Source organism: Onychostoma macrolepis, chromosome 12 (assembly GCF_012432095.1).
Source record: "Onychostoma macrolepis isolate SWU-2019 chromosome 12, ASM1243209v1, whole genome shotgun sequence".
NCBI classification, from domain to species: Eukaryota; Metazoa; Chordata; class Actinopteri; order Cypriniformes; family Cyprinidae; genus Onychostoma; species Onychostoma macrolepis.
This window is the reverse complement of record NC_081166.1, coordinates 4,517,866-4,545,308: the sequence shown is the minus strand read 5'-3', so window position 1 is coordinate 4,545,308 and position 27,443 is coordinate 4,517,866. Positions and strand designations below refer to the sequence as shown.

The 27,443-nt window shown below is 35.9% G+C and overlaps 1 protein-coding gene across 2 annotated transcripts in view; it reads left to right on the top strand.

Moving 5' to 3' along the window:
- The window catches only part of tcerg1l (transcription elongation regulator 1 like), a 120,970-nt gene extending 107,822 nt beyond the window's left edge, over nt 1–13,148 (top strand). Inside the window, exons 9-14 of one of the 2 annotated variants that reach the window (XM_058793926.1) lie at nt 3,738–3,889; nt 5,390–5,459; nt 6,570–6,678; nt 6,902–6,991; nt 8,599–8,717; nt 11,112–13,148. In XM_058793926.1, the coding sequence (XP_058649909.1) occupies nt 3,738–3,889; nt 5,390–5,459; nt 6,570–6,678; nt 6,902–6,991; nt 8,599–8,717; nt 11,112–11,268 (697 nt within the window). In that variant the 3' untranslated portion in view covers nt 11,269–13,148. Of the gene's footprint in view, nt 1–3,737; nt 3,890–5,389; nt 5,460–6,569; nt 6,679–6,901; nt 7,005–8,598; nt 8,718–11,111 lie in introns of those variants that run through there. The other variant, XM_058793927.1, reaches the window with a different exon arrangement.
- Nucleotides 13,149–27,443: the final 14,295 nt, after the last annotated feature.

The following is a 27,443-nucleotide window of genomic DNA, read 5'->3' as shown; positions in this document are numbered from 1 at the left end:
ATCAATAATTGTATTATATATTAAGGAAACAGATGGCTGACCAGAAGATGGTGAAATCCAATCCCGCATAGGATGAGAGGAAATGGGAGATGCCCAAGGAACTCCATAAGCTTTGGGAGCAGAACGTAATTGAAGAAAGACAAAATATGCGGATGCTGATAAACAAAATTTAGTTCTTAATGTCTGAAATGAACAGAGGCCCTGGTTATCATATACCGTATTGTCCCGAATATAAGACGACCCTGATTATAAGACGACCCCCCTTTTTCCAGATGTACCTGTTGGAAAAAGGCTTTTTGAAAACCAAATCTTGTTTTTTTTTTTTAATTATTAAAATTATTTTCATATTGCATATTTTTTCAATTCTAATTTTTGTTTTGAAAGTATGGTAAATACTGGTAAAATGTACCTGTATTGGAAAATTTTGATATACCATTGAAATAACAGGTAGCCCATCTGATTTATATAAAAATTAGGCTATCCAACTCATAGTAGCCTACCAAAATGTTATTATCAGTAGACGTGAAATCTTATTGTAGTCTTCAAATCTGGGTACTGTCTTATGCTTTAAAATCACTTACAGAGGAAGTTTGGTCCCATCAGACTAACATGACAGTCACGATCATGCTGCTGTAAGCTTTTCTTTTTCATTTGTTTTCATTCGCGATCTTTATAACACACATTACATTACATATTTCATGGCACACTCGTTTTATGCGTTTTTGGCGCCACCTATGTTGTGGGTGTATTATTGACATGTCAAAGTCTAGACCCTGAATATAAGACGAACGCGTTTTTTCAGCTGTATTTCCAAGGAAAAAACATCGTCTTATATTCGGGTCAATACGGTATATCACCACACGTGTTTATGCCTAAAGAAGACCAAGAGGGTTGGACAAACGGACGATTTCCATATACAAAATTAAAATTATGCCATAAAGGTGTACTGTTACAAAATTTGAAGGGTCCTCCTATCAGACGTATTTTAATAGAATTAGCCACAACCGGACCAAATTTAAAATTATCACCTTTTTTCCCTGTGCCAATAAATAAAATAGAGTCTATTTGGTTTAATCAGCTTCAATCACTCTCCATGAAACTTTCGATTGAGGATCAACCCAATTATAAAGAGCCTTAAGTTGCCTTAAGGAGCCTTAAATTTTTAAAGAGTAATTATAAAAATATATATTTTTTGAAGGTACAAATTCAATCACGAAAAACAGAACACTAAAATCAAGCAACAAGGCATTTACGTCGATCAGTTATATATTCATAATAAAGTGTCATCTAAGCACATTGCAACATCTAGACTAGTCCACGTTCAGCGAAGTCAAAAATCAAAATAAAACAAACCAATAAAACATTTAATTCATCGGGATGAACACAGCAACTAGCCTCATTATAAGCCTCTTTTTAAATGGATGTCAACTTATCTATAGTATCTTATGGCTGGAATACATTACACGATATTTGCCACGATTTTCCACCGATTTACAGTCTGGAGAAGTTGATGCTAGTTGACAAATATCAGAGCCAGTCTGCAGATTTGAGTTGACAGAATCCATAGAAAATCGATTAACTTAATTTAAACCATCAGTTAATCTTTAAAATCTGTTTATGAAGTATTTACATAGACGTTCAATGTGGAAGTGCTTAAAGAGAGCACACTGAGTTTAATTGGAGCAGAAACAATTTGTAATAAATTTCATGTAATATTTATTAAAATGACAGGATTTTCCTAAATAAATAGTCTAGTCTAGGTCATGTATTAGGTTCATACATATTTTAATATGAACAACTATTATTAACAATATCTATGAAATTATATTTTTTCTTATTGATGTCACACTGAAGCTGTGTGATTTTCATAGTAGTGTACCCTTTAAGCTCACCTTAAAATAATATGAAATCTTTAAAAATTACAGCACTGTAAAACCACAGACCAGCAATAAACTGTCAATTTATAATATTATGGATGTAAAAGTACACGCCAGTAATGCCTGTGAAGTAATATATTAGCATAGCACACAATCTTATACAGCTAGTCAGCTAACTGTGTTCTGTAGCATCTGAGCTGTGTTGCTAAAATTATCTTTTGGATCTAATGTAATTATTTCCCACATCCAGGTTATAATATGCAAAAGTCTAAACATTAATCTCTTAATTTTACAATAAGTAGTGAAACTTACCCAAAATAAAGGCTTAGACATCTAAAAAAAACCACACGCATTTAAGGGGCTCCTCTTTTGGTGAATGTTTTTAGACAGCTTTCAAATCAAGTAGGATAATAAATAATTTTTTTCTTTTTATAATCTGATCTCAAAAATGGAAGTGTGCTTAATGGGTACGTTTGCCCTATGTTTTTGATTTAGTAGGAAGAACCAGTTCAAAAGAGTCTTTTGTCCGTACTGCACTGGTTATGCTGTATATTTTTGATTTACTTAAAATACAAGTTCATAAGAGCCATGTGAATTAGACTACACCGGTTGTTCTGTATGTTTTTGATTCATTTAAAAAGTATGAGTTGATACAAGTCATTTGCTTGTGAATTGGATTATGCTGGTTGTTCTGTATATTTTGATTCATTTAAAAAGTATGAGTTAATAGGAGTCATTTGCTTGTGAATTGGATTAAACATTGTTTTTTTGTACACTATTTTGTGGTACACTGCCTGTAAACCCAGGTAACCTTATATATTATTATATTATTTTTATTTTTTTAAACTTTTAATTTTTTTTACTTTTTCTAAATCTCTGTCAATTGTGTCATGGCACAAGGTCAAGGTGTTTTGGATTTTTCAGGGCAACTGATGTAAGAATAGATTATTGTTGTTCTGCATAGTAAGCCGGGCTGGAAGAAAGGCAGAAGAAAGTATTTTAGCATGGAAAAAATAAATAAATAAATAAATTGCGTCTCCTAAGCCATAAAAGAACACCTCTGAGCAATAAAATGGCCCTTTGGGTAGAGCTTTTGCTTCAAAACTTAATTTTGTAGTTATTGTTTTGTATGGAGGTTGCATAGAAATGATTTAAATCCCTGTAATATTAATGGAAAGACAAATGAAGCATGTGTCTAGTGCTAACCATATGTTTGCACTATGAAAAACTGCATATGAGCAGAGCGGATGCTCTGTTTCAAAGATTTTTTAAATATCATTGGGTCAGTTTTATGGTACAGGAAGGCGATGCCGATCTCCCTGATGCGATGGGGTTGCAAAATGAAATGTCAGGATTGGTTTGTCATGGTTGGCATGAGGTTGTATCAAATTACCTCACAGACTACTGCAGAATCCATGAATACTTTATCCGACATGCCCTGAATGAAGCCTGAAATGGGTCTTAAATTATCACTGTAAGGTAAGAATATCTAGTGTGGAACATCTGAAAAATTGGTCGCTATTGGATTTATGACATAAAACTTAAATGTATAATAGGCTTGTAGATACTTGATGCATGACTTGTGAACCTGCTGAAGAATGATTATGGAAAAATAGCAAGTGAAGACAAAAATACATCAGAATCTGAATAAAAAGATCAAATTCAGCCCATCTGGTCTTAGTTGTTCTCAGCTGTTGATTGTGACCCAGAATCCTCTCTCTGGTCACTTTGGTGCTGCTGGGACTGTTTTTTATCATCGGGATTTCTTAGTCACGTAGTGAGAATACCACAAACAGCCTGTTGGATTGTGTTTCTGTGTGTTTACGAATGTATAAATGCATCTCTCTTTCTCTTCTTTAGGTGTGTAGTGTGGACAGGTGACGACAGGGTGTTTTTCTTCAATCCCACCATGCATTTGTCAGTATGGGAGAAACCAGTTGATCTGAAAGACCGTGGAGACCTCAATCGAATCATCGAGGACCCGCCACATAAACGCAAGAAAGACTCTTTAGGTAAGATTAAACAGACCATTCAGGCATATTTAACACACTCTTTTAAACGTACCATACGTTTTGGGACAATTTTAGATGCCATTTAGGATGAATAGTGTACAAATTGGTATGCAGGCAATGTGCTTTCTTACCCATTTAATGGCAAATTTATTTATAAATGAAATCCAGATGGCACAAAGTGAAACAGAATTTAATTAATATCAAAAGTTCAGCAAGTATGAATTATAATTGAAACATCATCGTATTTAGAAATCACACAGACAAAAACTGTTATGGAAGATTCAGTAAATGTGTTAAAAGAAATGTGATGCCGTTAAACATATTTTATTTCATTTCTAAATCAGTCTCATCTAAACATATCAACCTGTGATTTAATTGCATATTCCATGAACCTGTTATAAGATAAGAGTTCATTCATTCATTCATTCATTGAAAGAAGTCTCTAATGCTCACCAAGGCATTTGATTGAAAACGGAGTAAAAACAGTAATAATGTGAAATATGTTTTACAATTCAAATAACTGCTTTCTATTTTATTTGTAAATATAAAAAATGCAAATGCAAATATAAACAGGAATAAATGTGTCACGTGGTCTTTAAGAAATCACTCTAATATGCTGTTTTGCTGCTCAAGAAACGTATTATTTATTAGTAATGTTGAAAACAGTTGTGCTGCTTAACATTTTATGGAAATAATTATTTTCAGCATTATTTGATGAATAGAGAACAGCATTTTTGTGAATAGAAATATTTTGTAACATTATAAATGTCAGTTTTATGCATCCTTGCTGAATATAAGTATTCATATATTTCAAAAAAGTACTGAGCCCAAACTTTTGAACAGTAGCATAATACTAATGAGATCAGGTTGGCAAGCCATACTGTAGCCTCAAGGTAAGACTCATTTATGTTCAGATTAAGTTGCTGAATCAGTGAAGTGTAACTCACGACTTTTTGATATGAAATACAGGAGCAGAGTCTGTATAAAGGGATGAAGTTGACTGAAAGTTTAATCCTCACAGTGTGATAATGATGCTCAAGCAAAAGTTTTAATACACCCACCAACTGCAGAACTGGTGTTCTCGTGGATTAACTAAAAGCAGTAATCCAATGAAGCGGCTCTGCAAATATTGAATTAGTCTGGATCTTGTCTGGAAGTTATTATACGGTTGGCTTGATTTCCCAGAAGGCTTTTCATCTTTATTGATTTAGTTTTATTGCCGTTTCGTGGAGATTATCTATTGATGACCTTAATCTATTTTGCGTCTATAATTTAAATACGTCCGTTCGAGTAAATTTGTTCTTATTGTACTTTTCGGATTAACAATGTGGCATGAGCCAGGTATATCAATACAGATCAGCTGGAGTTGTGTGCATAAATAAAACTTTACAAGCTTCTTGCATATTTTTTACAAATGTATCACTCATTTCTTTTGATAATGTTTACCATGTTGAATCCAAGATATATACTGATCTACAGCATGATTTGTTCCATCAACAGACGATGGCTCAAATGCTGATGACGATGATGACGATGAAGAGGAACATAGTTTAAAGACCAAACGCTACAAGTAAGTAGGGTCAAGCCATGTTAAATATGACAGCAGATCTGAGTCTGTTTTAATTGATGAGGAGGATCTTGTATCAGATGTGTTGTGTGTCACTCACCTTAATAATCGCAGCTCAACAGGAAGTCTCTACGGTTTTTGGTGGGCAACATCTGCACTCACAGCTTGATGTGAATTTCTCAATCTGTCTCTCTTGGAAATGATTAAACAGTCGGATGTTTGAAGTACACCCAAATGTCTGCGTAGAGACAAGAAAACATTTAACATTTCAAGAAAAATTTGAAGAGATTTTGTTTATGTTGCGTATTTAATTTCCGACAGTTTGGATTTTTTTCCTTGAGGTTAATACTGGTTGGCTGATATGTTATTTTTTTTAATACTCAATGAAAAAAGTAATTAAAAATTTAGTTTTAAAAATAAGAAAAAATTCATACATAGTCACGATTTCAGTTTGTCTTCAAAACTTCAAGCATTTAATCATAAGCCTTTAGATCAAAAAGTTTTGAAGATCAAGAGAAACAAAGTGTGTCCAAACTTTGCAGTGTATGATAAAAATTAATGATGGCAAAAGAGGCACAGTCAGAATTGCTGAAATGACATGAATATTTAATTTGCAGAATATTTACTACAAAATACTTGAAGATATTTGTGTGAATTATCCATTTACAAGTCCTTGGTAAACACTTATGTTAATCGGCTAAGTGTGCATATCGTGATCGTTTGGGCAGAATCAATGCACTGTAAAAATTATGTTTTAAAGTTGAATCAAATAATATTGGAGTGTGTTTTATAAGAAAATACTTGCTACTTGCCATTTCTTTGTTTGTGAAATTAAAGGGATAGTTCACCCAAAAGTGAAAAATTTTCAGCCAATCAGCTGTAAAGGGCGTGTCCACTTATAATTGTGGAATTACATGCATTGCATACCATGCTCATGAATTTAGGGGCGGAGCTATCTATCCTAACCTTTTGGGTAGGGGTGCATTTGTTTTGGTGATTTCAAATATCAACAGTGTCTCAGGAAATTGTTTATACACCAAATTTTTACATTGCATTGGAGAAAATATTAACAGAATTACACATCAAAGCTGTTGTATTTCCATTCCTTTGAAGACTGGACCACCCCGTTGACTGTGAAGGAAAAAATGGATCATCTCTTCGGATGGTTTTACCGCTGGAGCTCCGGATCGGCCACTTCAGAGACATGCTTCTGGAAAGAGGGGTGAGCAATCCAGTGATGATAATGAAACGTCAGCCTTAAAGAATAAATTAGATAAAAGTTAATGAAGTTATTCACCCAAAAGTTACAATTCTGGCATTATTTTTACCCACAAAAAATCCTACAGACTTTGTATAATTGCACACACTGTGAATCTTAAAGTGAAGTGGCGTAATTGACATGCGTTTATTCTGTATGAGCATCATTCACCCTGTGTTTTGAACAGGTGTCTGCGTTCTCCACCTGGGAGAAAGAACTGCACAAAATTGTATTTGATCCACGGTACCTGCTGCTAAGTCCAGAGGAACGAAAGCAGGTACAACACAAAGGTTTCACATCAGCCTCAATCAACCTCAAACATTAATAAAACTTCAAACTTCATTAACTCTACATTTCCACAGACCTTCTGTGGTTTTTGAAAGTACTAGTAGATGGTGGTAAGACCAAATGCCTTCCATCAAGGTAACTGTATACTGTATATCACATCATTGAGGATTCATACATCGGAAATGAAATTTTATATTAAATATATTTATTTTTATTTTATTTATTTATTTTTTTAAATAAATATTGCAATTAAAAACAAATCTTAAATACAGTGGGGGAAAAAAATATTTGATCCCCTGCTGATTTTGTACATTTGTCCACTGACAAAGAAAAATGATCAGTCTATACTTTTAATGGTAAGTTTATTTGAACAGTGAGAGACAGAATAACAAGTGACCTGGAGACTGGCTAGGTCACTCCAGGACCTTAATGTGCTTATTCTTGAGCCACTCCTTTGTTTCCTTGGCCGTGTGTTTCGGGTCATTGTCATGCTGGAATACCCATCCACGACCTATTTTCAATGCCCTGGCTCTGACGGTACATCGTCTCTTTGATGCGGTGCAACTGTCCTGTCCACTTAGCAGAAAAACACCCCCAAAGCATAATGTTTCCACCTCCATGTTTGACGGTGGGGATGGTGTTCTTGGGGTCATAGGCAGCATTCCTCCTCCTCCAAACACAGCGAGCTGAGTTGATGCCAAAGAGCTCGATTTTGGTCTCATCTGACCACAACACTTTCACCTTGCGGACCTTGCAGGCACTGCAGGATTTCAGTCCTTCACGGCGTAGTGAGTTACCAATTGTTTTCTTGGTGACTATGTTCCCAGCTGCCTTGAGATCATTGACACGTTCCTCCCGTGTAGTTCTGGGCTGATTCCTCACCGTTCTCATGATCATTGAAACTCCACGAGATCTTGCATGGAGCCCAAGACCGAAGGAGATTGACAGTTATTTTGTATTTCTTCCATTTGCGAATAATTGTACCAACTGTTGTCACCTTCTCACCAAGCTGCTTGCCGATGGTCTTGTAGCCCATTCCAGCCTTGTGTAGGTCTACAATCTTGTCCCTGACATCATTGGACAGCTCTTTGGTCTTGGCCATGGTGGAGAGTTTGGAATCTGATTGATTGATTGCTTCTGTGGACAGGTTGTCTTTTATACAGGTAACAAACTCAGATTAGGAGCACTCCTAAGAGTTTAAGAGAGCACTCCTAATCTCAGCTCATTACCTGTATAAAAGACACCTGGGAGCCAGAAATCTTGCTGATTGATAGGGGATCAAATACTTATTTGACTCATTAAAATGCAAATTGATTTATAACTTTTTCTAAATGGGTTTTTTTCAGTTTTTTTGTTGTTGTTATTCTGTCTCTCACTGTTCAAATAAACCTACCATTAAAATTATAGACTGATCTTTCCTTTGTCAGTGTGCAAACGTACAAAATCAGTAGGAATCAAATATAAATATATATATATATATATATATATATATATATATATATATATATATATATATACTCCCCACTGTATATTTATTTTAAATGTTATCAAATAATTTACATTAATTAATTAATTAATTAATTAATTTGCCCTCAGATTTATGATCAGTTTGTCAAAGCAAGAATGAAAGAGGAGCACAAAGAGAAAAAGTGCAAACTCCAGCAAGCGAAAGAAGAGTACAGAAAACTGCTAGAGGAATCAAAAATCACATCCAGGTGAGCTTATGAAATAAGTGTAACTGCTTTTGCTGATGCATTAATAAAATCCGTCTCTGGAGCGGATTATATATTCAGCAAATCTGTTAATAACGGATGATCTTTGCAGTTTGGGTCCTTGTTTCTTTGGGTTTGTGTATTTGATGATAACCTTGTTTCTTGTTAAAGGTCTCACACAGAAGTAAATTCAAACACACCACAGGGATTAACACTCAGTTTGAAGTTTCCTTTTTGCAGGTTGAACTGAGAACTTCTTTCATTTTTACTCTGTTCTTTACCTGAATAATTTATAATGAATGGAGCTGAAGAGATGTGAATCGGTGCACTATTATTAACACATTCACAGCTCTTGTCCTTGAAGCAAAACAACATATTTTTAAGAAGTGATCATATTAAATCTATGTATATATATATAGATGTATATGTTTGCATTAACTCTTTCCCCACCACTGATGGAATTTTCCGGCTGTCAATGTTTTCACTGTTATATGGTAAGAGGCGCTAGTGCAAATTTGTTTTTTCATTCAATTTTATTTAGAGGCGTCTTTTCACTCAATGTCTTCTTACAAATCTCCCTATAACATCAGTGTAACAACAGCAAACAAGGTAAACTACAAAATACAATGAAACACTAAGAATAAGACCAGCTGGTCTTCTGAAAAAGTTCTGAATATCTGGATCAAAACAGTGAAGAAGCAGCAGAAACAAGCGATTGCGTATGTAAGCAGATGCATGTGTAAAATAACACGATCATCAAACATTAAACAGCATCAAAACATGCATTTTTATTTACAGAATAAAATGTTGACTCAGGAAGTGGTCTAGGATTGTGCAAACTCGAAACAATCTACTCCATTTATGTTTTGATTATTCTCTGATCCGGATGTAGTCTTTGACAAAATTGTGATTTTTTTTTTTTTTTCAAAATGTTTATTTTTCTCCAGTACTACTTGCCAAGCTCACTCCAAGCGAGACTTGAACTGGTGTTTTTGGTATGTGAGGTGGGAAGAACAAAGGAAGATAAAGATCACAGCATATAGTCTCAGTTGCTAGTGCACCTCTTAAGATCAGGAGGTGAAGTTTAACTGCACAGCTCTAACTAGCTAGCCTTCGTTATACTCACCCACCTATATCCGGGTCACGGCACCAATGTAACTCAACCGCTTGCTCAGAGTCGGGCTTGAACTGGCGTTTCTGGTATGTGAGGCAGGCGCACTAACAAGGACACTAAAGACTGCATCCTCTAGTGCCAGTAGCTAGTGCGCCTATTGAGATCAGGGGAGTGAGGTTCTCCTTCACAGCTCTTACTAACTGATCTCTGAAACAATCCCCTAAACCTCAATCCCATCTGGGTCATGGCACTAACCCGCCTGCTCACTCTGAGTGGGATTCAAACCATTTCCGGCAATGGAGGTGGGCACGCTAACAAGGATGCTAATGACTGAATCCTCTAGCGAACAGGGGCTGCTAGTGCACCTTGTGAGATCAGGGGAGTGAGGTTTACCTGCACAGCTGCACAGGTTATATTCACCCCCCTGAATCTGGGTCACGGCACCAATGTAATCCACCTGCTCACTCTGGGGTGTGTTTTCCGAAAGTATCGTTAGATAACTATGATTGCAAGGTCCATTGAACTCAATGGGTAACGATGGAACTTGCGACCATAGTTGCTTTTGGGAAACGCACCCCTGAGCAGAACTTGAACTGGCGTTTCCGGCATATGAGGCGGGCACACTAACAAGAACACTAAAGAAACAATCCTCTAACGTCAGTCAATTGTGTACCCCTTGAGATCAGGGGAATAAGCTTCACCTAGCTCTTACTAACTGGCTTCCGTTACATTAGCATGCTCTCATTGCAAGTTCTCACAAGGAAACAAAACTTGAGTGATATCTTTCTAGTCAGGTTTTTGAAAACCCCTAACACTAATATTAAACTTGCGTTACCCTTAAACCCTAACGCTAGCAACTCGACTTGCCCCAGTAAACAACCTCTCAGAAACACCCTTGCAAATCCATGAAAACCAGCCAGAACACCATAGCTATGTGCTTAGAACACCCTAGAAAAATCATAGCAACATTCTAGCACCCAGTTTGCAATCCCCAATAAAAAGATTTGATTTAAGATTTCAGGAGAATGCATCAAAATGACGGATGTTTCTTTGCGATATTGTGCTTTGCTGCTTTATTGCTCTGGGCAGGTTCACGTGTTTCCACCTGTACTTCAGACTAAAGACCTGCAGGATCTCCTCTATAAAGAAGGCTTTCAAAGTCTAGCCATGAAAACAACCGCAATCAGACCTCTTACAGCTGAACAATAGCGGACCATCACACTGATGACGTAAAACATCTGATGACTGTCAAGGATCTCATTCTGATGTTCTCTTTTTCGTAGGTCGACGTTCAAAGAATTTTCAGAAAAGTACGGAAAAGATCCGCGATTCAAACAGGTTCTGAAGAGGAAAGACCAAGAGCTGTTTTTCACCCAGTTCATCAGCGCATTAAAGAAGCGGGACAAGGAGAACAGAATTCGTCTGAGGAAGATGAGATGAGTGTTTGCAGATAGGGCTGCAAACTCTTTACAGTATGAACTGATTTCCTGTGACTGTTTATCACAGTGTATACCGTGATACCAACTGTCCATATGTCTGACCAAACCACAAGGGCAGTTTGCTTTTCAATGACTTGACTTTGAAACAAACCGAACAAAGGCAGAACCAGCTGAGTCTAAGCAGCAGTTTGGGAATGAACTCTGCATATCTGAATCTGTTTCATATTGAAGCTCTTAATCTCCGGTTTGAGTATTATGAGGCTCCTAAATCACAACGCTGAATACGAATACAGAGTTTGACTCGCTGGAAGTATCTAAAGCCATTGACCTGTGCACACAGGTGGAAAATGATTTTTATATTCATTGTACATAAGTGTTGACTTGCCTGGCGCTGTGCTAAAAGTGACCGTAGAAGTGAAACCATTTTGTCAGAGTGCGAGACAGATTCTCCACAGCATCTGTGAGAATCGGTAAGTGGTGTTGTGTATCGATAGAATTTTTCAAATGCTGTGCTTTGTTGTAATTACATTGGTCATGATATCGTAAAAATTAAAGTGATACTTTTTACTGAAAATTCATGTACAGTTCTGTAAGGTGTTGTAATACTTCACCCAAAATGAACATTTGCTGAAAATGTACTAACCCTCAGGCCATCCAAGATGTACCATAGATTAGTTTCTTCATCCAAGCATCCAAAATATGGGTCCTTTGTAGTGAATGGGTGCCGTCAGAATGAGAGTTCAAACAGCTGATAAGAAACATCACAATAATCCACTAGTAATGCTCAATTTCTCCAAATCTGTTTAGATGAAACTCATCTACATGTTGGATGGCCTGAGGGTCAATATATTTTCAGATTTTCATTTTTGGGTGAACTATTTCTTTAAATCAGAGCAAGTGGATTCTGTTTACATTAAATGAGAAATTTAATTGAAAGGACTGTTTAGACGTGTTTGGCTGCATTCAATTCATGTAGCTATTTGTAAGTATGAATAAATTATTTTATTTTATTTATTATTGTTGAAATGCAATTTTACATTTTTCTGTCAACTTTTATACACACTAAAAACCATATACAGGGCTCAAAAATATAGAGTTTTTCCCCAAACGGTTCCAGTTATTTCACTGCATTGATCTTAAATATAAAACCATTAAAAATAATTTTACTTGCAAAATGAGAGGTCATCATTGATTTTTTTTTTTTCCTGGCAGGTGGGGGAAAAAAACTGAATTTGATGTAAACTTAGAAACTGCAAAATGCAAATTTGGACCTGCAAGATAAAAAAAAAGAAGAAAAAAAAATTATTCTCAGTTTACATCGTGCAATTCTTAGATTATAGCTTGCATTTCTGAATAAAGTCCAAATTGCGAGATAAAAAGTAAGAAAAAAAATTGTTTCATTTTATTTTATTTTTTTTTTTTTATGTATACATGTATTTTATTCAGTGATGGAAATGTGCTTTCATTGCATACAATGGTGCAAGTTTCAATATTTAGAAGATGCATTGAAGAACATTGCAAAGTCTTTCTCAGTTTCAACAAATCACTTATTTTAGCAAGAGAGATGGCACTGGATATACTGAATGAACAATAATGTTCAAAACATCCAAGATATTTCAAATGTATGAAAACATGATGTTTGGATGTGAAGTGGTTACAGAAGAGCATCGACCCAAAAAGGAAAATGACCTTTATGAAACTCTCTAACTCTGACCCCAGGCCATCATCCTTGTTGTTGTGGGCCTTGTTTTTGTTACCATGTCATAAGTACATATGTTATCATGTTGACATTTTTCACACTGGTATTTTTTATTTTTATTTTTTTAATTTTTAAATTATTTTTGTCATTTTTACTGTAATACCTCAGTTAAGAGCTTTCAATCTGCAAACATTTTATTTATAATTATTTTTATTGATATTCAAATAAAAGTTGTATTGTGGAAGAGTAAATGAAAAGTGATTTTCAAATAAACACATTTCTGATGATACATGTAATAAACATGATTCTAGCAAACCATCACACAATGTTCCAGGCCGTAGATAACATTAACGGTTCCTTCATTAACTTTGACACACCGGAGGAAATGCAGGCTTAATGTTCAATTTCATTTGTGTTCCTAGATGTTTCAGACAAAATTAGAATTTGATGTGACTAATTAAATGTTGATGATAAATATTTGTTACAGTGCACACGTTTGTCACAGTAACAAACTATTTCTCAGGCATCAAATTTAAAAAATAATCACTCTTTTGTATACACACTTTGAGTGACATTTCTTGTTTGGATTGCCATCTTCATACTGTTTTAGGAAAGGACATTGGGCATCTTCTGTGAAGCATTTTGGTTTAATGTTGTGGCCTGTTTTCAGCTGTATTGCTTGCAAACATGAAGCTTAAATAACAAACAACAAAGACTGTGTTTCATCAGCAACACCCTCATTATTTTAACACTAGAGACAATAAGACAAAAAAGGGCTGAATATCTAATGAACATGATCTTAAGACTGAAAATAAACTTGCATTTTTTAGCCATAGCCCAGTGATTATGTGAAACCCTTTTCAAAGTCATGCACTAGAGATGCTGGAGAGACATCTTCGTATGTTTAGTCATTGTTCAGCCTGTCTTGGATAGATGTGGTCAAGGGAATCAATGTCTGCATCTGTCCAGATCCACAAAAATAGGAACCAACAGCCAGCAGGGTACCAGTCATGACATTTAACACTGAATTAGAGTGGACACATGTTGAAAAACAGTTATAGGGATATTTACCCTGAAATGAAAATTCTTTCAAAATTGTATGACTTCAGAAGACTTAAATGGACTTGGATTTGTATGGACTACTTTTATGGTGCACTTTGTGAGTGAAACTGAAAAAAGTTTTTGACAATTCTTAAGAAACCACTTCTTATGTGTTCCACAGAATAAATAACAGCATACAGTTACAAAATGAGGGTGAGTAAATAATGATGGTAATTAAATTTTTGGGTCAACTGTTAATATAGGCCCATTAATAACCTGGAAGAAAACCACAATGACTTTGTTTCAGCTTTAATCAAAGTTTAAAGGAAGAAGCAAAACTCAATTTTCAAGGACGCATAGTGAAGAATGAAACAAATGCATCAAATGATCTTGTCCAGTCATCTTTTAGAGCCTGTTTATTGACTTTATATATTAAAATAGCAAATTAAAAAATACCACAACAACTACTGATATGCAAAACATCTTCATATACAGTAGTACTTCTGGAGTAAGAGAATTACACTTTTTTTTTTTTTACTTCCTGCAGAAATAACAATAAAACTACAGCATTTTTAAACCTTTAAAACTTTAACAGTCTCTCTTATTTTAGTCTAATTGGTGCTAGTTTAAAATAACATCTGTAAGCACACACACACACACATAAGAATATGTATACGCACGCACACACATATGAATGAAGCATCTATACTTTTTTTCCTGAAAATTTATCGGTTTCCACAAAAATGTTATGCAGAAAAAAATAAAAAATTGTTAGTCAACTAGCAATGTCTCCTACAAATTAGACTCCATTTAGTCTTTTTTTAATATATTTTTTTCTTTATTTATAGGGTTCAATAAAATATAATTAATACTTTTAAGTAAGGATACATTAAAATGATCAAAAACAACAGTAAAGACATTTATTGTTACAAATTTGATTTGAACTTTCTGTTCATCAAAGAATCCTGACGAAAATGTATCAGGGTTTCCACAAAAATATTAAGCACAACTGTTTTAATAATAATAATAAGATGAAGAAGAAATGTTTCTTGAGCAGCAAATCAGCATATTAGAATGATTTCTGAAAATTGAATGTGACAAAGACTGTAATAATGATGCTGAAAATTTAGCTTTGCATCACAGGAATAAATTACAAATTAAAATATATTCAAATAGAACATGTTTAAATTATATTATTTAACAATATTAATGTTTTTACACTATTTTTGATCAAATAAATGCAAACTTAGTAAGCATACGAGAAAACTTCGCTGCTGCTTTTCTTTTCTTTTTTTTCTTGAAAATGTCACAATGCCAAAATGGCCTTTAATGTAGGCTTTGCTTTATTTATGCAAACTGTTTTTAAATATGACAAGTACAATTGGGTCAATCTTACACAGAGTGTCAAAAAATGTTCTTAAGAAATTGTTATTCCCATTAAAATATTGCAACCCATTCTCACACCCAACTCGTCACATATTGAAGCTTGGTCAGGACCACTTGGCGTCGCTTTTTCGACTTGCAGGGTCCTCCATTGCTTTAAATAGGAAACCCTTAGCGTCAATATGCCGACGCCATACTGGGAATTTTATCGTCATAATTAAATTATATATTGGGTAATAACATTGCCATTATTGCATATATGTTGGGGTGTGATTTTTCAATGTAAACAGCCACAACAGTTTTATTTATATTACATTATTTACACATTATGAGCACATAACCCAACCCCTGCCCCTAAATTTGTCAATAAAACACAAGATATAACAGGCAGATACAACTACTGTCATAATTTATTCAAAAAATATTAATATTCCAAGTCTTCCGAGGCAAAACATTTGATTTGTGAGAGGAGTAGACGCGTTAAGCTCATCCCGTATGCTGCAGTCTGTGCGAATTCAAAAATGCCGCCAGAAGAAGCCTTGGTTGTGAAATGCTATTGGCTCTTGTGTGTCTCGTGACCGATTGCGTTTTGCTGTTCTGACAGGCTATTGGCTCTTCTGTGTCTCGTGACCAATTGCGTCATGCTACGGGACTGGAGTATCTTTTTGAATGAGATGTGAGCGCGTTAACGGAGCGGGATCATTTTCAGCGATTAAAACCTTATGTTTTGCTCTCTTCTTCTCATAAAGACTTCGTATGGCTTCAGAAGACCTGGAATGCAGCACGACTTGTTTGTAATGCTTTTATACTGCTTGTTTATGGGCAGTTTTTGCAATAAATACCGGTGACTTAACTTACATTTGCCTGTTAACTGTTACGTGTTTTATGTTGTTCTGAAGTGGGTAGGTTTAGGGTAGGGGTGGGTAAGGTGCTCCAATAAAAGTATAAATGTATATAAAATTATTTATATTTTTTACAAATGCATGCAAACCATTAAACTAAGACAAACAACTGAAAACAACGGCGGAGAACGTATTGTCATTTTCCATAAGCGTCTTGACCTGACGCATAAAGCAAGCAATTGAAAGCAGTGGAGATCCTATTTTGTCATATACTGACGCCTTGGGGCACTTTTGGCGTCTTCATAGTGACGCGAAAGGCGTTTGACCATGCTTCAGTTTTTGACGCCTTGGGAGTGAGAATGGGTTGAATATTATCAACCATCCACATTCACAGTGAATCAGAAAATGATTTCCTCACAAATCATGCCAAATCAAAAAGTGTCAACTTCATGAGAAAATCACTCTTGTATAAACTTCCACCAAATATTTCTCTCTGACTTATCTCTCTTGCAGCTATGCAGACATGGGGAATGATGGAGAATTTGGCTACTGGCATTGAGGTCCAGTGCTCGTTTACTGGGTGACGGAGCTGGAGCGTGTTCACGCCGTCAGTCCTGCCGCATTCCCTCTGCACCTCACACAGGCTGATTGAACCGACTCAACAGTCAACAGCCCTTCTCCATCAGTGTCACCTCAATGAAACACAGCTATAAATAAGCACAGGGACAGCAGACAGTGTGCTGGCAAACTGTTTTATGGGGGAGTAAACTCCATTATGGCTCCACGGGACATCCATACTCTCTGGCTTCATTCCAAGCATGCGTCTACTCCTATCCATTAATGGAACTGCAGGTGACTCTGGTGCAGGATCAGGGAGGGAAAGCTTAGGGTGAGAGATCACTATACAGTCCCCGACCAGACTGGAAGGGCATTGCTGTAGAAGTTTATCGTATGAAAATGTGTGTCCCAAGAAAAGACTGAATTTTAAGTCATTGTTCACTTTCAGTGAGCCGTTAAAGTATGTGAGTTGAGAACCTGAGAACCGGAACAAATGGTTTAATTGAAAAGAAACAGGCTTCCTTAGAAATGATATGAGTGTGAAGAAAAATGACAATTATCATCAATTTGGAAGTCTTTACTAGAGCTAGAGAGAATTTATAAATGGAAGCAGATTCTGGCACTTTATTTAGCATAAAATTGTATTTAGACTTAATATCCAGTAACAAATTTATTATATAATCTTAATGAGCAGGGTCGCCTGCAGGATTTCTTCCAAGGGCACACAGAGATTTTTATTTATTTATTTATTTTTTAAAATAACAAAATGATCAGTGAGAGCAGAACGAATGTCACACGTTTTAAACTCAACAAAATGGTAAAATACATCTATCAAGAGCATGCCCACAGTGAAAACAAGAGAGAACAAAACAGCATTGAATGAAGTGGATTAGAGCCTTGCACGGGCCTCAAATACAGGCCCTAGCCCGGCCCTTGTCTGACAGCTTATCATAATTCTCGGCCCGAGTCCGACTGGAGCCCGCCTTTTTCCCCTTCTCCCAAAACAGCTACTGTTTCAGCTATTAAAATAGTTCAGTTTTGTATGTAATGGAAAAGTGATTATATTTTGTTTTGTTTTTATAAAATTAATTTAGAAAAATGTTTGGAGAATTTTTTTGTTCATTAAATATAAGTATTTTTTTAATTATTTGTTTTTTAAAGGAACGACCAAGCGGCCAGCAGCAGACAGTGAGTTGATCATAGCCTATATTTGATCAATTTAGCCTTCTCAAATCACAACTCGCTTAAAATAAAATCTATAGATATAAAACAGTTCAAGCACATCACAATGTTAGCTTAAATGTTTAACCAAGATAAATGCGCACTGTTACACTCATATCCAACCATTTGTGCGGAGAGTTGAAGCTGTAGCGCGCTTTGCAGGACATGGAAGCACCAGTGCGATCACTTGCATTATTTTGCTCATAAAGGTAAGAGTAATACATCATTCAGAACTGTAAAAGGTCTACTTTTATTTGTGTGCACTCACAATATCAACAAAACGTTGTGTTTTTATAAAATAAATAGGAAAACAGAGGATGCGGTTTCTGCCGTCTCAGTCTTGAACAGGAGCGCTTCACAATGATGAACTGAAACTCAGCAAATTGCTTCACAGACATGATAAATATATATATATATATATATATCTATAGAAAGCTTCAAATTACTACTTTAAAACTAAATAATTCAAATTGAAAATAGAAACTCTTTCATTATGTAATACGTAAAGATGCTTTTCCCTCTAAAGGCGCGTCCAATAAGGAGATGGCGAGTCATTTTTTTTTCATCACCATAATTGATGGATGTCTAAAATATAAAAATAACGAAAATCCTAAAACAGGCTTGATTATAATTTGCGCTTTATTTTATAATTCCATACAATTCAAAAATAAAACAAATTATAATAGCTATATGTAAAATGTTATCCTATAGTTGTATAGCTGCTTAAATTTTCTGATTATTATGTTGCTCTGTTCTGAATAGCTTAAAATGTAAAGGATTTGGTATGACGTGACCCTTCGGCGGCAATGCACGCATAGTCCTTCGCTCTGCTCACTTTGTCAGAAACTGTATATATACTGTCTGTAAATTTTGAACCACTCTTTATTTAGCTCACTATGAGTACCCCAGCAGTCAAGGACAGCTGGAAAAGAGAGAGTGAACAATCGCCAATAAAGAAAAAATTTAAAGATTCCACCATCTCCAGAGAGGATCTCAACGCTGCTATAGCTAACGGTATCAAGCTAGCGCTTAAAGAGCAACAAAGTACTCTCGATTCGGTAGTGGCTTTGACTGTAAGAGAAGCGATAGACTCTGTACTGACCCCAGCACTCTGTGATCTACAACATAGAAGTTGAAAAGCTAGAAAACTTAAGAAATCAGCTGGAGCAACTCACCGAAAAAATGACACAGGACACTGAAGATAGGAGCAGGAGAAATAATGTACGACTGGTGGGGTTGCAAGAGGGGGCAGAGGGCTCTGATGCAGCTGGCTTCCTCAGAGCTAATCTTTCCAAGTGGATCCCTTCCCTGAAAGGCCGTGACATCGAGATTGACCGGGCCCATCGCGTGTGTGACGGAAGGAAAAACTCTGATTGGCCGCGTACTATCTTCCGTGTACTAAGATGGTATGACAGATCGGCGATCCTGAAGGGTGCTCGGCAGGCATATCCTGTGAAATATACACAGGACAATGTCACGCTACTGTTTTTTGCCGACTTTAGTCCAGCCACATCTACCAAGAGAAAGAGCTTTAATCCAGTCTTGAAGAAGATGACAGCACTTGGTCTCCAGCCCTTTCTCACCTATCCGGCGGTTATTAAACTACGGCACAAAGGTGAGCAGATGATGTTCGACTCACTGTCACTGAAGACTTATTCTGCAGCGCTACAAAACAGTGGGAAGGCAACGGCTACCATCTCCATCCTCTCAGCTCAACGAGGGATAATTAACGATGAGGTCTGTGGTGATCCTAACTGCCCTGAAGAGGACAATAACAAGGTGGCCATGGACACTTGTTAATTTCTTTTTGGAATCTTGCCCCCTGCCCTGTACATTCGTCCGCTGATTGGTAAATAATTATTTATTATTATTATTATTCTTCGGGCTGATGGAGACCAGGTTCAATCACGCTTTTGGCTCAGTGGGCCTTTTGGGGACATGTCTTGCGTTGAAGTGGACTGGTCACGCATCAACATTTGTTTCTGTTGTTTATGCAGATCTACACCCTCGGTAATGTGCTGTCTGCTTTGGTTTTTATACACAGTTGTTTGTCCTTCCTTGTTTTTGCTTTTTTTCTATGTCCTTCAACAGACATCAATACTTTTATTTCTTCTGCTTTTATTTTAAAAGGACTATGCATCTAGGTGGATTGGTATCTAGGATACATACTAATGTTTACATGTCACTGGCAGTATGGCATTGCTTTTGTTTTTCTTCACGTAGACAGAATCTTGGCATTGTGAGCATGCTGTTTTAAATCCTGCACTGGATAAATTTCACCCTGATATTACAGCTAACCCATCCAGGGTTGACTGGGAGAGGGTGTGGTCTAATCTAATCTTAACTTCTAAAAACTTGATTTATCGTCTTATCCAGTTCAAAGTCATCCATAGAGCATACATAACTCCTTACAAGAGGTTTAAAATGAAACTGCAATCGACCTATAACTGTAATATCTGTAACACTGTATCAGTAGGTACTTTTCTCCACATATTTTGGGAATGCCCAATTGTTTTCAATCTATGGACTCAAGTGAATTCTGTTTTGTCCTTTTTACTACAAATTGAAATTGTTGATGGTGTGTCTGTTGTTCCCCCCTCCCTGTTGTTTGTTTGAGTGGATGTTGTTTTGTTGATTTGAAAAAATAAAAAGTTGATCACAACAAAAAAAAAAAAAATGTAAAGGATTTGCTGCAAAGCAGTTTTGTCTTATATGTTAATTATTTACAACCTGGTCTCATAAAAATACGTACCTCTGCACACTTTTTGTGCGACACCGTTTTACGTACCTTGCTGCACGTTTCACCGCAGTTTCAAATAGAAATGTCCACTGAGTGGCTCTAAAACACAGGTTCAATATGTGACCCCTGGCACATTTTTATTATGTAGATATTGGTACGTATTGCTGTTTTTTTATTGCGTTGCTTCAGATACGTATTGCAGCAGTTCAGAATTCAAATATCCAGGTACTGTCGCTAAAAGTTAATGCTCTATCTTGTTGGAAATATGCCCTACACCAAATCCAGCCCTAAACCTACCCAAAAGTGTTAACAAATGCAAAATTGATATAAAAACGTATTAGTTGATGCAACTGTGCCATTTGAACTTCCTTTTACGCAGATTTTAACTGCTTTGTCGAATCGTAGTTACACAGGATTCGAACCAGTGCTTCTCATCTCGTAAGTCCGTCTTCGTACTCCGTGAGCTACCGAACAAACTTTTCATCCATGAAAACCCATAGAAATTAAGCTGGATGTGTGCGATGCCAAAGTTCAAAAGCATTAGTTTTCAAATCTCCCAGCATATTAATATTGTTTTGAAGTCATAGCATGATATTCTTCAAGTAATTGTGCGAAAATTATGTTTTATTAATCGCAACTCTGTAAATTTGTGTGAAAGTGTTCATTTATTTTGGAAACTGCAGTAATATGTATTGCATTCCAGATGCTTTTAAAGAACTTTTCACTATAGGTTTTACGGGTAGCTTAAATGTAAAACATTGTCATGAATTCATTTGTATTCCCATTTGTAAATTAATTTTTGTAGGCTAACCCAATCTCATGAAGGTGCATATAGAATTTTCTGTTTCTATTTGGCGTAATATGTATATGCAGAAATTGACTTTGGCGTGCAAAAGACTGATAAATTCATAGTTAATGGCATGGCTGGTTCAGTTGACAGTAATACGGGACACATAGCTACTAACTGCTGAAATGTTTGCAAGGCAAATCTCAGGTCAGTCTGAGCGATCATGGTACGCACAGTGTGTACAGCCATACACCTGCAGCCCCCACTGCTAATGAGGACATAATTTCCCTTGCTCTTGAATTAAAAATGTTTGATTTACTACAGATAATGCTAACATTTAAAACACCATTGATGGAAACATCTGCAAAATCAGATTTTTCTGAAACCATCATTATATTACAACATTGAGCACTTTAACTTTCACAGATCAACACCTATTTATTATGCAAAGAGTTTATCCCATCATAACAGAGTCCATTTGCATATTTAAGTCTTACAAGTAACGTAGCAAACAGGGTCTGAAAGTGGGAAAAACATACTGTAAGTTTCAAAAGTGGAGATTATGGCCTTTTGAAGTTATTAAATGCTCAACACAAAAAAATCATTAAACAGCATTTACGGAGTTGTATCATGAAGAATCAAAGTTCCCTTGATCTTTTTGAGTTAAAAGAGTTCATTGTACTATGAAGAAATACTGTAACTTTCAAACTCAAAACTTTCTCTTCAGTGAAAAAGACTGTTTGAAACTAAGCTGTAAAAAAGGCTCATTCAGTCAATAGATTTCCACATATGAAGTCATGGTTAAAGAATATAATGAAGTCTTTACAAAGAGGCTATCAGTGTAGGATGGAAAATTAAAAATCTATTGCATATTACATCAAACAGTAAACCTGCTGCCTGCAAAAAGAGTATAGCAGCAGCTAAAAATGGCCTATTTAATTCTACGGGTGAGAAAGAGGGTGGGAAATGGTAATAAAAATCTAAAGAATTACCTACTAACTGAAATATAAATATAAATGAAAATGAATGTTATGATCCCTACTTTGTATAAACATCCTATGAGGTCAAACACTAACCAAACAATCCTGCTTTAGAATAAATCAAATGTGTGGCTCAGTGGAGGAAATGTATAGAGTCAGGAGGTAAATTAGACACGACATCATCTGTGACCGATCTGGAGTGCTGACACAAGCTTATATCTCTTGAAAACAGAGGAAAATTAGTGCTTTAGAATCAAACTCGTGCAGAAAAGGAGGAAAGGACGAAAGAAGAGATTAAAATGAGAGCATGTCAGTTTGAGCAAGCGCAGGTACAGCACTGTTGTGGTAATGAATCAAAATCAATATTGATCAAGATGCGGAAATAGACATCTAAACTAACCGTCTAAATCATTTATATTTTTCACCTGTTTTAAAGTAAATCCAGTTGCTTAGAAACACAATAGTACACCTCTTCATCGAGCAGATTTGAGATATCATGGAAGGAATAGTTCACCCAATAAAGATAATTTACTGAAAACGGACTGTATTCAATCTCAGATTTGGAGAAATTTAGCATTATCACTTGCTCACCTCCTCTGCAGTGAATGGGTGCTGTCAGAATGAGAGTCCAAACAGCTGATAAAAACATCACAATAATCTACAACTGATCCACACGATTTCAGTCCATCAATTAACGTCTTATGAAGTGAAAAGCTGCATGTTTATAATAAACAAAGCCATCATGCAGACATTTTTAACTTCAAACGAATCCTCTATCCATTATATTGTCTTCTCAAGTCAAAATATTGTCTCGTCTGAATCATCTGAGTTTACAAGTGAAAACAGTCCAAAAAAGTTATAAACAAATGTGCCGATGGATTTTGTTTCATTCTGACATCACCCATGCTAAACAATCTTGGATGGCCAGAGGGTGAGTCAAATTTAAATTTTTGCATGAACTATTCCTTTAATGTCCATTGTACTTATAATGTATAATTCACCTTTGTTCATTAGCAAGCACTAGCAATAATGAAGGATGCAATATTTTTAGAGCAATAATGATGCTTTCTACAAAGACCACTAAAAATAAACATCTTTGAATCATAAGATTGTGAAATTGTGAATAAAATAATGAGATTTAAAAAAAAAGAACAACTAAACGAAAAGTCTGAAACTCAGACCCACAATGTTAACTTGAATATGAATGCATTCATTAGTGAGAAATTCACACATTCAGAAAAATGTAACCAAGTTGGTACTGTATACATGTGGTGATCCCAAAACTATTACCCATGCAATATTCATGAGAGCACAGTATCGCTTGCTTGTTAGCGACTGCGGGAGAATCCTCCCGCTTTGGCCAGCAGGCGTGTTTAGGCTGTGGACCCCTGGTGCCGCTCCATCCACTAAACAAACTCTTTGGTGTGGTTTCTGACAGCACAGTTTGTTCCAGCAGTTTTGGCGTGCAAGTTCCCTTGTTTGTTATAAAAATCCACACAACTTAAAGAGAATGAAGACAACATGTGTTCCTCAGTGCTATCTGATGTGCTCTTTCTGACAAGGGGGTTTGTATTTCAACATATTTTGTGCTGTTGTGTTATAAATACCCAATATTTTGCTTGCATCTTGTATTGCATGTGGAGAACTGAAGTTATCCGCACCAGCGTGGCATTTCTGGCCTTTTTTAGTTTAATAATTCATGGTTTTCAACTCTGAACTATATCAGCCATCATTTTCTGTATATATAGAATAAGTTATAATTAGCCAAACAAAATATGAACTATTTTCCAAAACGTTCACTAAATAATACTGTCCTAATGTACTTAATAATAAAACCATAATAGAACAATAATAAAACCATAAAAAATAAAGCACCATTTATATTTATCCATTCAAGCTGCAGTGTATTTTGGGAGATGTCCTTTTTCAGTTTAACATAATATTATCAAAATGTATACAATACTTAACACTGACAAATTCTCAACAGATTGTACTCAAAAAACTTTGCAGCTAAACTTAGTAACAGACACATTATACATAAATTAAAAGACATTGAAAAAAGACAGAGACACATGAAAGACATAACAACTACCACATGAAATGATATATGCAAAGCTGCTGGGAAAAAACTGTGGATTTCAATGTTTCATTCCTAGTTTCATTCCTGCCAGGTCGAACATTTGTTTCTAGAAATGTCCGATTGATTGTGAGCAAATGCATCTGCACCTGTGGCCATTTTTATGAAGCATCTGATGTCTGATACATCTACAATTTATACCGATCCCTGTTACAAAAAACAAATGAATCCATGAATTCTAACATACAAATACAGCTCTGCTCTCTCCAAATACTCTGCCATGCCAAAAAGGCTTTGTATACTGTATATATATTACATGCTGACAGTCTTACAGCTCAAATCAAATCAGATTTGTGTGTAAACTGGATATTATATTAAAGATGTCAATTATGCTCCCTCATCATGCACTCTAAATATTTCAACATCACATCAAACAATCCAAACTGCTTGTTCTGTGTTTCCAAATTCCAAAATCTTTAGCAAGCTGCTATTTGATAGAGCAGACTCTGTTAGGGCTAATTTCAGTTTGCTCAGTGCTAATTAGTGGACATTCAGTACTTTAATCAATATCAGAGGGAATACAGATGGTATTGAATGCACAGCAAGCACTGCGATAAGATGACACATCCCATGCAATAATTCTGATTATAGCCTTATAATCATATCTTAAAAATAGGCAGGGTGCACAGCATGATGCACTATACATGACTTATATTTAATGATAACAGTGAAAAAAATGACCCAGTTTTAACAGATAATCATGGTTTAGCAGTGGCTGACATCACCAGTGTAAGGAATTTGTCATCATTTACTCCCAAATCATTCCAACCCTCATTTTGTCTCTTCCATGAAACACACAATCCAATTCTATCTTCAGAATGTCAAAGATGCTGTTATCCAGGGTAAGTGAATGGTGATGCATACTGCAAAGATCCAAACAGACAAAAAAATATATATATAGTACATTTTATTTTAATGATTTTAACTTTTTTTTTTTTTTTTTGCAACTAAACAGAAAACACTAAACTTTCCTGAATACCAATAGTTTTTTGTAATAACCTAAATAGAACCTACAATTATTTTACAATTATTATTATTATTATTATTATACATTTATTTATTTAATTTTGTATTATTTATTTTATTTATGTATTTTGACCATACACTAGCATTTCTGGAGTGTTGCATGGAGGTTTTTATAATAACCAAACAAATTTTTATACAGAATTTTCTGTAATGTGTATATTTAGGTTCTATTTTTATAACCATAAACTGACCTCCCCAGAACATTTAGGAAACTAACAGTTTTTACTGGGGTTTTAGGATGCCACAAATATATAACTGGCATGGAAATAGGCAGCTCATACCTCACTCATTAATGATGTTCATATACATTCATGCTTTGCATTACTAAATGTATTTCACTCAGTTTAGCCGGCGGGTTTAACTAGACAGTATCTAACCGTTCTAATTCAGTGAACATTTAGAATGTGACTCATTTTCATCAATGATTATTTTGTTGCATTCATATCTGAATATTTACAACAGTCTAAAGAAGCCAAACCCCCAGGCCTTCATGCGCCTCGTTATACAGTGACAAATTAAAGACCTGCAACTTAATGTCCCTTAAAATGAAGACGCTTTGTGGGGCTGACTGCTGGTATTATTCTAGCTGACAGTGCATTGGTCATTTAGCAGACTGCGCTTTTGCTGTTTCGCGTCTGTGTGCAGCTCTTGCCAGTTGCCAATTCATCAGCTGACTATTTGCATATGTAGAGCGAGCAAGACAATCTGTCCCAGACCATTTTATAGTTGTAACGTTAACGGCGAAACACAGCTGCTAATGAAACACTACTCAATCTAATTTTAATAGTTCAAGAAAGAAGTCCAAATGAAACAATAGTGCACTTTGTAGAGTCATGAGGCAGCAGTCAGCACATGTGCTCCTGATCCAATACCCTTCTCCTGTTTAATACATTTCTGTCTTTTGAGGCTAAACACTGAAGTGCACGCCCCCAGTTGTTCTGAACGATTTTTCACTTTCTTCTGCCTTGGAGACCCAGTGGGAGTCTATGGTAGACCATAGATATGCATGGTGCAATGTGAAGTTTGGCACATTGATTGAACCCTTCAGTCTAGAAGCATTATTTCTTATGCAGAGTTCAGCACTTATATAATCATGTATGTACTGGCCCAGTGTGTGTTTTCTGTTTGAAGCTGAAGTGAATGCACTGTCTCATTCTCTTCAGTAAAGCACCCATAGTATGTAGGCTGACAAAAACATCCATATAACCATTTGGTTTTCTATTGCTGCTCACCTTAATGGACCTGCATTCCAGTCCTATGGGCGAATCAACCACTATATTTGCTGTCTACTGTCTGCAACGTCTATCTACAGTCTGTAATGGTCCATAAAACATCCCAATTCACCAAAGAACCTTTCCAAGCAGCAATCGCCCAGGATACATAAATGACACACCATGGACAAAGAGATACACAATGGGTCAATGGACAGCAGCCCCTCTTTGCTGACAAATGGACAGTCAGGAAGCTGTTAGACAGCTGGAAAATCACTGGAAATTGAGTGAGAAAGAATCCCGGCAAGCAATGTACCACTTACTGGAGCTTCATAACTGCCCTGTTACATATGTGCTGGCCAGAACATGTGAATTTGAAATTAATTTAGGCTGTAAATTATGGAAGCCGGTTTCCGCCACTGAATAAAAAATAAAAAAGGTAATTGTGACTTTTAATCTCATAATTCTGACTTTTTTTCTCAGAATTGTGTGATATAAACTCGCAATTGCGAGACATAAAGTTGCAATTCTGAGAAATAAAGTCAGAACTG